The 14,670-nt window shown below is 43.3% G+C and overlaps 1 protein-coding gene and 1 long non-coding RNA gene across 8 annotated transcripts in view; one reads left to right on the top strand and one right to left on the bottom strand.

Annotated features, from left to right (window-relative positions):
* LOC148185194 (uncharacterized) overlaps positions 1–14,670 on the bottom strand; it is a 35,702-nt gene that overhangs the window by 3,120 nt on the left and 17,912 nt on the right. Inside the window, exons 1-4 of one of the 3 annotated variants that reach the window (XR_015774328.1) lie at positions 4,043–4,280; positions 3,215–3,303; positions 1,823–1,942; positions 743–958 (exon numbers count right to left, since the gene is read on the bottom strand). This is a non-coding gene — a long non-coding RNA (uncharacterized LOC148185194). Of the gene's footprint in view, positions 1–742; positions 985–1,822; positions 1,943–3,214; positions 3,304–4,042; positions 4,281–14,670 lie in introns of those variants that run through there. The other 2 variants (XR_015774326.1, XR_015774327.1) reach the window with 2 other exon arrangements.
* Positions 83–11,823, top strand: LOC102105231 (CX3C chemokine receptor 1). 5 transcript variants are annotated; one of them, XM_088065436.1, is made up of 4 exons: positions 4,604–5,038; positions 6,499–6,613; positions 9,835–9,940; positions 10,215–11,823. In XM_088065436.1, the coding sequence occupies exons 2-4, from the start codon at positions 6,611–6,613 to the stop codon at positions 11,288–11,290; spliced, it is 1,185 nt and encodes a 394-aa protein (XP_087921562.1). In that variant the 5' UTR covers positions 4,604–5,038; positions 6,499–6,610; the 3' UTR covers positions 11,291–11,823. The 5 variants fall into 5 exon arrangements, with proteins under 5 accessions (XP_087921569.1, XP_014104172.2, XP_087921562.1 ...); XM_088065443.1 differs by lacking the exons at positions 4,604–5,038; positions 6,499–6,613; positions 9,835–9,940 and adding exons at positions 83–175; positions 1,415–1,489; XM_014248697.2 differs by lacking the exons at positions 4,604–5,038; positions 6,499–6,613; positions 9,835–9,940 and adding exons at positions 83–175; positions 1,418–1,489.

The raw sequence follows: 14,670 nt of genomic DNA on the forward strand, positions 1-14,670 counted from the left end.
GCAGGACCCAAGCACAGCACATCAGCACATACTTTCTCAACTCAACCCAAAGCTCAGCCCAGGAAGCCAACACGTTCATGTAAGCATGAGCATTAGAGAAGAGGAAACACACAGTTAAATCCAAACAGGCTCAGCTTGAAGAAAACATCAGTTTTCAATGCAACTATGAATTAAGGTAAGAGAAAATTATATATTCCCTATAATTTGGCAGAGCAAGATTAGATGAAGTGGTATCTCATGAACTTAAGGAAATTCTTCATTGCTTAGTGCTTGGAACCTAAATGATGTTTAATTTGGGTAAAGATGATGTGGGTACTGTTTACAAATTGTGAAAGTAAAAAGGGAAGCTCTTCTGTTAACGAAGTGAGCCAGAACAGATAAATTTTACTTGGTCACTAATTATTTGTGGCATCTTGTGGTAAGAGGAATATTCATCCTGGACAGCAATCCTCAAGGTCAGTAAATGCTGATATATGACTAGTTTGCAACATGAACCTAGAAGAACAGACCAAGAAGATACAGCCCTCCTACTTCATTAGAAGTTTTTTGTTTGATATCCGCAGAGATTTCACAACTCACCAGCATTGCTTGCTTCTAGTTTTAGTCAGTGAACCAATATCCAAATCATTACTGAGTAAAAGACAGCCCAAAGCAGAAAATCTGGTAGAGCCAATGGAAGCTGTCTGATACAGACAGACCAGCAAGAGAGTAATGGAAATTAAAGATGTTTGAAGACCCTTACCTTTCTGTAGAACATACTTGATTTTTCTGTGACTCAGCTTTCCACAGGAAAGATGTTACATGAAGATCTCGGTTTGGGTGAGACATTTGGGTATTACAGTGGTGGCAACCTGCTAAGCACTTGTGTGACATAAACACAGATCCACAACAGTGGCTCACAAAATCTGGTCGGTTGGGGTGAGCCCTGTGTGCAGGCAGTGCAGCCAGAGGCAGGGAGCTGGATGACAGGATAAAAGAAGGCAACTGCAATGAATCAAAAGAGTTTGGGCAGTGCAGAAAAAGTCAAAAAGGGAGAAGAAAAGGCTAAAATTTGACAAAAGACAACATATAATAAATTGAGAGTAAATCCCATAGAAAGCTTGATATTCCCAGGAAGGAGCTGGCAGGACTTAAATCTCATCCATACACAATCAAGGAAGGTTAATGTTGTCTGCTCTCTGAAGTGATGGACAAGATGATTTAAAAGATCTCCCACTGCTAGAGATTTTTCCCTGATTTTTCAGGGATGCTGAGACAATGTCAAATTATTATTTACAGAAAGGGTGTGGAGGCAGGAAGCAAACAGATGCCACAATACAGTGAGAGGACAGAGCCAACAGTAACCATAAAAAAGTACAAGCAGTGTTCATAGTGATCAGCTACAAATAATTGTCTGGTTTTGCTGTCCCTTCAGCAGAAAATACAAAAGAAATTTGAACGCTGCTTCAGAAAAGAAGGCCTGGGAAAAAGAAATACTGAGGGAGAGCAGGTAAGAGAAAACACTGGCAAAATGGTCAGTTATACATTCTAAAAAATAGATACAGAGTGCCTGAGCAACCATGCAAGCAGAAAGGGCAATTAGGGGAGATAACAGGCTAGATAAAACACCTGTGAAATAAATTTTCCAAGAAAACCTGATCCTGGCAGTCACCATCCAGTCACCATTATCAGATGACAACCCCAAACACCCAGTTCCCTGGGGGTAGCTCTTGGAAGGGCACTTGCTCCCTCAGCTCTGCCACTGCTTCCCCAGCAGCTGAGTTAAAGTGCTCCCCAGCCTCTGTGAGGATCAAAATAAATACTGCTCTACAACAATACTCACCATTTACCTAATTTCCTATCCTCTGTCTGATCTCTGGGAGCAGGGCACTGCTGGAAAACCATCTCAGGCTGCAGAAGCTCTGCAGCGGTCTCTTGCTCTGGTCATAGGATCAAGACCACCCTGAGAGACATGGATGTAAATTTCAGAACCATTTCAGTGATTTTTGAACTTCAGTTTTAACGTGCAGGGGAGAGTTTGAGTCATACTGTCAGGTCATCTTTCCTAAATGCATGAAGTAATTTCTGAAACAGCCTTATGTGTTCAATAGACTTGGTCATGCCCTGAAACATGAACCTATTCCCTCCTCGTAAAATGTGCAGGCACTTTATGGTTCCTGCATGTCCACCCTGTCAGCCTCAGAGGGGCTTTGTGCTCCCCAGTGCTGAGGGAAGGAGTTGAAACCACTAAAAGCTTCAGCTTTTGCTATAAATACACCAGCAACCACGAGGGTGAGCTGCCAGGGGTTTGGCAGGTCTTTCCTTGGCCCCAGCAAACCACACACTGCTGTGGTGCAGCTGTCCCTTCCAACTGGCTCACAGCAACCCTCCCTTCCTGGAGGGGCAACAAAACCAGCAAATGGAGGGATGTGCCCAGGACATCTGGGTTCAGTCCTCTGTGCCTGCTGTGCTGTGGTGGTAGCACAAACAGCCTGAGTGAGGCCACCAGCCTGGCCAGTGCACTGAAGGAGCAAGGGCAAGAGCTCGTAAAAAATAATACCTTGGTTGCTGCTCTGAAAGACAGGTGATGAAAGCCTTGGCACTGGCAGAAACATCCAGCAGAAAGTCCATGTTTTTGTGTTTTCTTTATAAATCATGAATACACCTAATTTTGATGTGATGTGTTTTGATCTGTGATTGGTACTTGCTGTTACCTCCAGGTGTGCATGGAACAGCATTGAGAAATCACTTTCCAAAGTTATTATAATGCCCTAGGCAAAGGTGAGAGAGACTCTAGGGATTTTGGACTCTACATTATCTCCTCTTGCCTTCTATGATCAAAGTCTGATCTTTTCAAACATATTTTTTCACCAAAACACATTGGTTTAAGTTTGTAGGTTTGCATGCTTCTCATCTTCAGCTAGTGGTGTCTGCTTCTAATTTAGTTTGTGATATTGGTGTAAAAACTGTAGAATTGGATCAGGGAAGTGGCATTTTTTTTTTTTTCATATCTTTGACCTAAATACCGTTTTAAAGGGATCCAAGGTCTCTGCAATATTCAATCATATTCTTATCAGCAGTGGTTTTATCGGCTTCTATTTCTGAGTCATTTGCTTAAGACACTTTAAGTGGCCTAATTCTTTGAAAGCTTCAGCATCATGCTTCTGCACCTTCAAATTCACCCTCAGTTGGAAAATTCAAGAACAAAGCATCACATTGTTTTAAAAAAACTTACCCTCAAATTACTGGGGGAAGTTTAATTGCCCAAATTGAAAAGCTTGCAGAATTCTGATAGGCCGAAACAGTTGATCCAGTCCAGTTGATCTGAGAATAAATGACAGAAAAAAGACAAAAGAAAGGAATTTCCTCACGATAAAGTCATTGAGGAGGAGCTGGAGGGGCAGCGAGCATATGGCATTACTCCACACACTCCACACTTCCTAGAAGCTAGGGAGGAATTAAAAAAAAACTGGTTAGGTAGGAAAACACACAGGTTTCAACAGAGTGGCTATTTGATAACAGGATCTCCAGACTGTGCTGCTTTCTTTCCACAACCATCATGACAGCCTCACTGCTAACCCAACACCAGCAGCTGCTCCATGGTTTTCACAGGATCCTGCTTTCTCCCAAGGGTCACATCCCAGGATTTGAGCTAACTAGTGCTGGGCAAAGGACAGTTTTGCTTTTTTGGTCATTTAATACCAAAAGAGGGTCATGGTTGTTCAGAGAATTGTGCCCCAACCTGGTCTGCCTCCCTGCCTATCAAGGGCTATAGGGTATAACCCAGCACCCTCCTGCTGAGCTTCTCCACAATGTCTGGCTTAAATCCATTTCCTAGATTGATACCTCCTCTTGAAGTGAAGACCCTCAGACACACAAAAATGTCCTTTTCATGCCTGAAGTCTGTTCCAGTCTTTATCCTTTCACTGTTGAAAACGTTCATCATATTCCTGTCTTGCATGTTTCTGGTTTGAATTTCCCTGTATCACTTTGACAGATAGCTAATCCCAGTCAAATAATTAGCAAGATTATTAACACAAACAAAAGTGAAATCAGGTGTTACCAAATTATGCCTGCAGCCCCTTTATCAAGCTCTGCAATGGTAAAGTCATGCCTCCTTTGTTCCTTCCCATCTGGAAGTTCTTTTAGCACCCAATGGTTGCATCATCTTTTCTTGCAGTTAGGTTTCCTTCAGATATGCCCCTGCTGTTGAGACATGGCCCCTGTTGTTTAACTCCCAAGCACGTCACTTTGGTTACATCTGGCTGCATTAGGGCCAATGTGAATCATCTGGGAAGTGCCAGATTACTCAGACTGTCTGAATCACTCTCCAGGCCTGTAACCCTTTTATCACGTGCCCCTGCCAGCTCTCATTGCCAGTGTGCTTTCAGAGCAATGATGAAAACACCAAAGTTTTTTGCTTTCAACTCGTCATTTCCACAGACATTTTACAAGCAAAATTTCTAGTTCAGTAAAGCTTCTCCCATGGATGTTTGTCTTTTGAGATCTGATGTCTAACCAGTCAAAATCATATTGCAATGCTTTATTTGTCTTGATTTGGGCTGGAGACATGTGTTAACCAAATAAGCAAGCAGTGCAAATCAGAGCTCCAACTCACCCAAAAGCCTCCTTTTTAAATCTTGCAATCCCATCAGATGCCCAAACTAAAACTCCTCTTCTATAAAGCCACACAGATTTGCCTTAGATGCACTCTGCCCCTTAACAATTTAAATTAATTTTGCCTGATTTAAAGGTCAGGTTAGATCAGCCCTTTCACTTTGCTTCCCACTTTCAGAGATCTGCACGTAGAGGTGGAATAGTGAGAACATCTCCCCACTTCAGGACTGAATGAAAGGCTGAAATTTAAGATTTGAAGTAACTGCACTTAGTGGGATGGGCTTGCTTTTGACCCTGGCTATTTAACATGATCCCAAGCAGCTCCAGAGGCCATTGCCTATGAATGGAATCACCCTGCTCTGAAAAATAAACTAGAGTAAATTACAGGAACTAGCAGAGCATAGGACTAGCAACTGGGCTCCATTTCTGGTTAGGATATTAAGTAAGTTTTGGTGGTGTATGATCTAAATCGTGGGTAGAGGTGTCTGTAGCATTCTAATGATTCTGTGGTAGCTGCTTGGTCAGGCTGGTTAAGTTTTGCCTAGAGTGCTACCTCCTCCTAGTTCTCAACCAGTTCTGGTTATTTTCCTTTAGTCTCGTTCCTTTGTGTGTTAGAAGTGCCACCTTAGCTGCAACATTTCACCTGGAGGTGCCTGAGGTCATCCCTATGTTCTTGTTGAGAATCACCAGCTAGTAAGAAGCAGGTGGGTGTAGTTGCAAATGCAAAAAAGCAAGAGCATGTGTATTTGGGTGGGGTGATGGCAGCTCAGATCTAAGGGTGAGAAAGGGATATACATACGCCTGTAGGGTTTTGCAGGCGTTCTCACCAAGCCTACAGCTTCCCAGGGCCAGCTGATTCATCAGACCGTTCAGTGTGCACTGAAAACATGTTTTGCCAGCATGAGAAAAGCATGTAAGCATCACTCAGAAATGCTGACTAGAGTGAGAAAGTCTTTCTGAGGCTGAAGTACTTTTATTGGGATATTGTGCAAATCTGAAGCGTGACCCTCTGGCAGAGGTCTGGTTTTGGTCATTTTTTTCATTTCTTTTAATTTAGTGCTAGGAGCAGCATGATAGGGAGGCAAATTACTTGCAGATCTCCCTCCTTTTGGCAGTAAAGCCTGTAATATGGCACTTGGCTGAAGTGCCAGGGATGACACCTGGAAAGATCAGATAAATAAAGAGGATTTGCTCTTGTGTCACCCAGCCTGATGCCAGTGTTGGTTGAAGATTGAAATGCAGCTTCTGTTCCTTTGAGGAGTTTGCAGACCTCTCACAATTTCACTTCCCTGTGTATTATGTGGGGTGCACATGGAGGTTGGGAATAGCTGGGTTGAGAAACAGGGGTCTTGGTCTTGCAGACTACGGTCCTTGAGATAGCTATAAATGTGATTAAGAGCAGAAGTGTTTGTGAAGAGTAGGGTGTAAAATCGATGGGGAAATCCAGAGAGAGGGAAAAGTGGTCGAGCAGTTCCATGAGAAGCAGAAGTGAATCTACTATTTCTTGTAGTCAGCAAGGGAAAATATCTGGTGGAGAAACCTCAAAGACTTGCAGTCCTCTTGTGTCCTCTGCACTCTTCAATTCACTCTGTCCCTTAGGGTAAACATTTATTGCAAGCATAAAAGAGAAAATTGGGTTGAAGCTGATGGTGAGAAACCTGTAGCATGTGCTGCAGCAGACTTTGAGATGCAGACAGAGAATACCTGACAGGAAAGTATGGAGGAGGGTCAGATCTAAGTTTCACTCTTTAAGGTGCAATATAATTTCAACACATTATCCCTATCTGGCATGGGCTGGGTTTTTGGAGCCCTTTGAAATTTGCAGCCCACCTACTGAGTATCATCAGTTTAAACTGAGCAAAGTGGTATCAGAGGAGCTAGAAATTCAAACAGTATTTGCAGCATTGCCTGTGCAGGATGAGTGGTGGTGGAAGGATATGAGTGACTGCTGATATATGAAACCCAGTGGCTAGACAGTGAACAAGCCACAGACTGCCAGCAGATTCAAACATCAATGGTAAGTGCATTCCTTCCTTGCCCCTGGAAATGCAATACAGAATCTTACCCTTCTTCTTGTTATACCACGGACCCCACAAGCACCCATCTAAGGGTAAAGGAAATAATTTGCTACTGTAGAAATAAATGATCCTCATCAGTGACCTATAGGAGATTACTTGACTGAAAAGGTATTTCTGGAAATATCCCAGCACAAGCAAGTACTTCACTAAGGCCAGGAGTTTCTCCTGCACTTCTGTGTAAATGTTCTCCAGTGAAGAAGGCAGCCGTTCCTACACCCAGGTTTCTCTCCAGGCAATGCCAGTTCAGAAGTCTGTGCAGAAGTCTGCCAGACCTGAGGGCTAACCCCTGGTGGGAGCTGCATTTCCTTATATGTGTGACATCCTGTGTCCAACAGAGCACAGTGACTTCTACGGACATATGGAAACTCTCCAGACGGACAAGCTGCCTTTCTAGATATGAATTAAGGGAAGAAGCATGTTAAAAACCAGCATAGCTAGAGGTTCTTTGAGAGGAGAGTAAAGCAATGTGCATTTTCTCTCTCTCCAGAACAGGGATTTCACACAGAACAGACAGTCAAGGCAAGCACCACAAAACAGCCCTCTCTGGATGACGGCACAATTAGCAAAGGTGTTAAGGGGGATACGAGCAAGCTTCCATCAGTTTTTTCTGATGTTTTTTTCTGATCAGTTTTTTCTTTGTCTGATGAGACTTTTGGCTGTCACACCAGGAATTACGTGTCTGAAACAGGAGCTGACATGGCAGAGAAGAAGCTGGGACACTTTGCAGAAACAGCATGTTCTATGTCTGGCATTGCCACAGAGTCACAAGGATAGGACAGGACTTCTGGAGGTCTCTTGTCGAAACCCATGAACAGAGCAGGGCCAGCTGAATTTCAAGTATCTCGAGATTAGATCCCACAACCTCCCAGGAGCCCTGTCCTGGTGTTCGACCACCATCATGACAAAAATTTGTTTTCAATACATTAAGCAGTGATTTCCCATTGCTATTGCTATATATTCTCCCAAGGAAAGCTGTCTGCTTCACCTTTACACCTTCTCCCAAAATCCCTCTTGAGTCATCTCTTGTTGAGGTTGACCAAACCCAGTGTCTTCTCATAGGCCAGGTGCTCCTGCCCCAGTCAGTCACTTGTGCAGCCCTCAGCTACTGCTGCCTCAGTGAAGAACCAGCTGAGCCCACAGAGAAAGGCGGAGGCTCCGGCGCTGCACAGATGGGTGCAGTAACAGCTCAGTGGCAAAGGAGCTGGGGGGACTGACAGAGTGACATACATTCAGGACAGGAGACTTGGTGTATCCTGATGCTTTTGCTGCATACATTTAGTCTCAGAAAGAAAGAAAGAAATCGGGATGGGACAGCAGAAAATGATAGGTTATTGAGATTATATGTCTCCTGCTCACATCTGTGTCACTCAACAGGGCAGATAAAGAGATGGCAATTCTTTATTTACCTCACCAGTAGAAAGCATCTTGTTTGCAATTGCCGTCAGCTTCTGCCCCAGCACCTAAGCTTTTCCTGTTTGTACCCTTAACTCTGCTGGTGTCAGATACCTCCTTTCCAGAGGCTGGAGAATTGAACTGGCCTGACAGGCAGGGGAGGAACAGACTGAAGGCAGACTTAGCTCCCAGTTCAAGTGGACTGATACTGCAAGAGCCACTCTGCCCATGGGTGTGTCTGCCTGCTGCAAACAGCTTTCCCCATACTGTGCCCATGCCCCAGAGCTACCAGTGCTGAGGCAGCCTTTTCTAGCCCACTTTTCCTGTGCAAACCACAAAGATGTTTTCTAGAGCCTGCAGGCACTAATCATTAGGGTTTGAACATTCAGATTAAAAATATATTTTTAAAATTAAGAGCCTGCATTTCCGACTAGCACAAAAAAGTACCCTCTTTAAGATATTGCTACAAAATAATAGGCCAGAACTTCACAGCCTACACCAAAAAATGACGTTCTGGCAATGAGGCATTAGGAGAAAATGTTGGTATGGTCACAGTAGCTGCTCATGGGGAATATTGTTGTAGTTACTACCATGTCATAGAAAACTGTCTCACACCTGAGGACATCTTTATTTCATGTTTAATCTTGAATGGCTTATTTGAAACAGAAGGTATAAAAACTACTGCTGTTGGTGAAATGTGGGTCTGCAGGCTGGGATTCCAATCACTTGGCTGTAAGTGTCAGGAGTCAGAGTAGCTATACAACATTGGCACCTACTACTGAGCAATGTATCCATGCTTAACTTATATTTGGGAAAAGAAGTTTTCATCAGTGTGGTCAGCAGTCTGGAAAGCAGTCTGTCCTCTCTTAAAGCAAATTTGGCCTGACCTGCATTGGATGAGATGCACCCTCTTTGTCGACTGTACTGACTATATTTCCCTCTAACAGGAGGTGTAAACATCTCTATTAGAGACAGCCTATGGTCACTGAACCGAGTCCCTTCTGTAGAGGCAGAGGGATCCCTGTAAGAAGATGGTGACACTGTGGCCAAGAGGTAGCTATTAGTGGCAGTTTGGTTATCACTGACCTTTTCTCTCAGTCTCGGCTTTAACAGGCTGATTTGGCCATGTTATCATACTTGGGAGATGTTATCATCTCCCTGGGCTTCTGCACAGTGTATCACACTCACTTTCTTTCATCTCCTGCAGTGAGAGCAAGTAATGGATACTTACAAGCTCTTTACCCAGCCAGGAAGCAGACCAAATACAGCAACCTCTGCACTCCTATAGGATTTTTGATTCATTGCAAACTGAAATCTTTGCGTAGACTTGAACACCACATCCCAAAGTAGAGCAGATGAACTGACAGATGCTCTGGGTTTTTGGGTGTGCAGACCAGTGAGCCCAGAGGTCACACACCTGCACCCCATCCTCTCTTTGGATTCAGCCAAGGTGAATTCAGGGCTCCAGCCTCACAGCCAGAGCAGGAGCAGTCATGAGATGCTTTGTTGCTTGAGGAAAAGGGTCAATATATTTTCTTTTGATCATAGGATGATTTTTAGAAAAGCCTCATCAAAGATACACTTTCTGCCCGCAATGTCCCAGTGCAGATTTGCTCCCCTCTTATCAGCAAGCATCAGCTCAGGCCTGGCCAAACTGGGTGTCTTACCACCTTTCCAGCCCAGGGTTAGTGAGAGGTGGAGATGGGGCTTTTGGGGTGTTGACCAAATCTGCTCAACATCTATTTGTGAACTATCATTTCCTGCCAAGCACTGCCCACAGACTGACAGAGCGCCTGCACTGCTCGTGGTGCTGCCATGCACCACATGCACAGCTCAGCCAGATCTCAGCTTGCTGCTGCTCCTGCTGCACTTCAGTAAGTAGAGGCTTATGTGACAGCCCTTGAAATTCTCATTATTTTTTTTTCTTATCCTAAAGAGTTAATTTTCAGTGAAGTACATGTAACAGCAGGGTCTGGGCTTTTGTCATAACGTAAGTACCACCATCAGCTCCACAGTAACACAACCCTCACTAAAATAAATAGTGACAAAATCCTAAAACATGCTTGGTGCTATCCCTCAGTACTTTACCACAGCGCATATGAGATCACTCTAATGTTATTTTCTTTACTCTTTCCATTTTGCCTCTAGCCAGAAAATTCAGCATGACAGAAGCATACACAGAAACCACAGCTGAATACGCTTATGATGAACATGCTTTCTCCTGCAACAAAACTGACATCCAAGAGTTTGGGAAAATATTTCTGCCGATATTTTACCTTGTGGTGTTTGCTCTTGGCCTCACAGGGAATCTAATGGTGGTTTTTGCCATTGTGAAAGGCAATAAAAAAAGCATCACCGACATCTATCTCCTGAACTTGGCTGTCTCTGACCTTCTCTTTGTGATCTCCCTCCCGTTCTGGGCGTCCAACAGGGTCCGTGGGTGGACCCTTGGGACTATGACATGTACAGCTGTTTCCTCACTGTATTACATTGGTTTCTTTGGGGGCATGTTCTTTATCACTGTTATCAGCGTTGACAGGTACTTGGCCATTGTCCGGGCAACTTACTCTCTGAAATCCAGAACAGTAAGGCACGGCTTTCTTGTCACCTGCGGAGTGTGGGCAATAGCGGTTTTAGTGTCAGTGCCACATTTTGTGTTCTCCCAGCTCGTAGAAAATGACTGCATTCCTGTCTTCCCAGAGAAGCTGGAGAACATCTGGCCAGTGTTGTGCAATATGGAGCTGAACACCATCGGCTTTTTCATCCCAGTCTGTATCATATTCTATTGCTACTGTGGGATCATCAAAACCCTCCTGTCCTGCAAAAATCAGAAAAAGGCACGAGCCATAAAACTGATCTTGGTTGTGGTGGTGGTGTTTTTTCTGTTTTGGTCCCCCTACAATGTATTGATTTTTCTAGATACTTTAAATCACTATGAATTATTCACAAATTGCAACCAAATTAAGTCATTGGACTATGCAATGCACCTGACCGAAACCATTGCATTCAGTCACTGTTGTCTCAATCCTTTTATCTATGCCTTTGCTGGGGAAAGATTCAGGAAATACCTTTATCATGTCTGCTTGAAGTACTGTCCATTCCAGTGTTTCTGTGGGCCCTGCAGTCGCTACCAGGTCCCTCATTCAGTTAGTTATGCAGAAAGTGTGGGGAACAGCAACATAACCCTGAACACCAGCGACCAGGACGGCTCTGTCTTTGTCTAAAAGGGTCTCAGAAGGAGAAATGTATCAATATGTGTCTCCTGCAGGGATAGCAACCACTGAGGGGTTGCATTTACCCTCATGAAGAGCCTTAATGGCTGCACTGAATTACTGACATGCCTCTAGTTAAGAATTAAATATTATAAAACAGTAAAGATTTAAAAAACAAAAGCAATACAATATGTCAGTGTTGGACATGGAATGGAATCAAGAACAAGGAAGAGGGAAAGCAGAAACAAAAGGAGCACTCTGTGCCTAGAAAAGGAGCTGGAGAAGAATTTAAGGATAAGGGAGCCTTTTGAACAGTTCCACCACTGGAACTTGTGCATGTTTCAGTATATGTGCACGTGATACTAATGTAAATAGACCTAAACTCATTTTTTTAAGGGAAATCCCTTTAATGAATGGTGACTGAATTTTAGGAAAAATTTTACTATCTTTGATAGTAAAAGGGTGTATTTTTGATGCTGTATCTCCATAAGTGATTTTGTGGTTATTGATTGTAACAAATGTTTTAACTGTGTTTTCATATGTAATAAAATCCCACCATTTAAAAAAAAAAAGGAGTTATTTCTGAACATGTGTTTAGTGTCACCTATTCACTCCCTGTGTTTATAGCATGCAATAATCAGACCAAGGATCTCCAATCCATCTGGTAGGGTTAGAGATATACCAGGGAGTGCATCTCCCAATTTCCATGGGCTTGGCCTCAGCCAAATGCCAGAGCTCAGTGTAGCTCTTCACTCAGCAATCCCCAAGGACTCTGACCAGTGGACATCAGCACCCTCTGGAACAGTGGGAACTAGAGGTATGGGTTTGGATATCCCTGTGCTTGGTCCAAATACAGTCCAATCAAGCTGAGCGTGATAAGTCCCTGCCTCGCAGCCATGCTCTCCTTGCCACATGTTGTAAACACTGTGTCTACACTGTCACAGACAATGGCTTTGGGGACAAAATAACCACTTTCCCATGCTGCTTACTACAACCTTCCTCAAGCTTTAGGGCCTTTCCCACCACAGCTGATTTTCCCAGGGAAAACTGCAGCTGTACCCAGACTTAATGCATCCCAGAGGACACATTTCCCATGTGCACTCCACAGCCTCCAAACATCCTTTTTACTCATGCAGTAACAATGCACTGGGGATGCAAAATGTCCATCAGACAACTAAGTCCTTTACCTGGGCATCCCTGTCATCATCTGCTGCAAAAGCAAAGGAGAATTTGTTGGCACTGTGGACTAGAGTTAGGTGAGTGGAAAAAGGACGGTTGCCAATAATGAAGCTGAGATCACCTTACAAGGAAAAATCAAGGACCGATCTCACAAAACAAGTCCATGACAGTGGAACCCTGTTTCTGTACACTGATGGAACTGGTAATATGTCAAATCTGAGAAACACTCACCTCTGAACTAAGACAAAAAAAAGTTGTTTCAGACTGTCAGGGGGAGGAGTAGGGCCTTTCTTTGTGGACCTTAGTACCACCTTGTTTCCTAGAAAGTGTGGAGAGTGTGTGTCCATTGAGCAATTTGCCAATGGCAATAATTATACAAATATTCCATTTTTTGCTACTGAACACTCATCACAATCTACAATAAAAAAACCCCAACCAAACCACATTTTCATAAACTCTTTGTATTTGGTGGAAATATATTCTCTATGTTCAATTTTGTAATTTTCAGCTATAAGTGCACTTCCAGACTCCACACTTGCTGTCTAAGATTAAGTGTAGCATGAGTGCCACTTGAAATTAAATTATTTTTCGAAATGCAGTCTGCCTAATCAAGTACAACTTTGTTTATTCCTACTCCCAAGAAAGTGGTATTTTAAGAAATGGTATTTTTACAATGTTTTTTAAAGAAATGTCAAGATGTGCAGAAAGAAAGAGGAAGGCTCTGAGACTAAACAAGAAGTTATCTGCATGAAGTCAGCCTGAAGACGGTGGATTGCCAAACTGAGCAATGCAATCGCACTTGGTTTATTTAACTTCCCTTTGATTTTCCAGACAATGGTGAGTTACTGAGTGGGAAGAGTAAAATGCACCTTTAAATATGATCCATGTGCTGTGTTCAGAATGAAAGGTGGAAGTCCAGAGCTTGATGCCATCTCTCCAGGAAAGGAGACGTTTTTGCTGCTTTGACCCAGTGGTTCCCCAGCAATCCTCCCCATCACCAGTGCAAAGCATCCCTCTCCTTCCAGATGCATCTCCCTCTGGCAAGGCAAACATGCTACCATGAGTCAGACTGCCTCGACAGCCCTGGGTCCTCTGCAAGCTGCAAAAAACCTTCACTTCCAAGTCAAGGGCCCCTCCCAAAAATCTGCAGTCCTGTCTTCTCTGCCACACAGTGCAATGGAATATTTCCAAGGATTGCCAGCATAACATTGTCAAGTTTTCCGCCATGTATTTGCAAGCTATTATGTTTGCCATTTATTTTTATGGTTTTATTGCTCAATATGTGAGCATTTGCATGAGATTAAAAACCTCAGGGCGTTTCTAGGCAACAAACCACTAGTTTATGCAGGTTCCTCCTTATAGGAGCAGCAATAAATCTTTGAAAAACCAAGTGAAAACCAAAATCACCATTTTCACTTTGTTTGTATTCACAGGAAGAGTAGTCTTTTAATTGTTCCTTAAAAAACTTCAGCCTCCATGGGACATACCTGTGCTCTGAGAGCATCAAGTAGCCAACTTTACCAGGGCTGGGCTCAGCTGCAAGCTGAGACAAGCATTGCTGCCCTTTGCTGCACTGCACCATTCAAGCCTGAAGGAAAGCCCATTGATGTCTCTAAGAACTGGATTTTCAATTAATTGTAGCCTTTATTTAAAGATGCAACTTCTCTTTCAAAACCTCTGCAGCAGGAAACTGCCTGGTTAGTTTACGACCTGCAAAGCTTTTCTGTGTACAGCACTAATGATACATTTATCCTTAGATTGTATCTACACATCCCTGAGGACCAGCAACATCCAGTTCCTACCCATTACCCATGAGAAAGTAAACCACTCTCTCAGTATGGCATAAAACTTTTTCATCTGCTATAAATTAAGGACAGACTCTTGCTTACTTAGCAAGTCACAATTTACACATGGAAATGCACACACACTTATTGTGTCTATCCATTGAATAGTATTTAGTTGTGCAAAAAGGAGGTGAGGAAATTTCTGGCTTTTGGGGACGGGTGTTGGCCTTTGGGGTTTTGAGGGGTGATGAGCTATCTTTGCATCATAATTCTCCATTATTATCAACTTTTTTTCCTGTTTGAGAATCACACTGACACTTACATAAATCTTCTCCCAGCTGGGTTAAGTTTGAGGAACTAGCAGAATCTGAATCCAAGTTTCCTTGGCAGGTTCATGACTATACTTCATGTTCTACTTAAAAACAGAAT

Source organism: Pseudopodoces humilis, chromosome 1 (assembly GCF_049639895.1).
Source record: "Pseudopodoces humilis isolate 2021_Gansu_Grassland_sample_001 chromosome 1, ASM4963989v1, whole genome shotgun sequence".
Classification (NCBI taxonomy): domain Eukaryota; kingdom Metazoa; phylum Chordata; class Aves; order Passeriformes; family Paridae; genus Pseudopodoces; species Pseudopodoces humilis.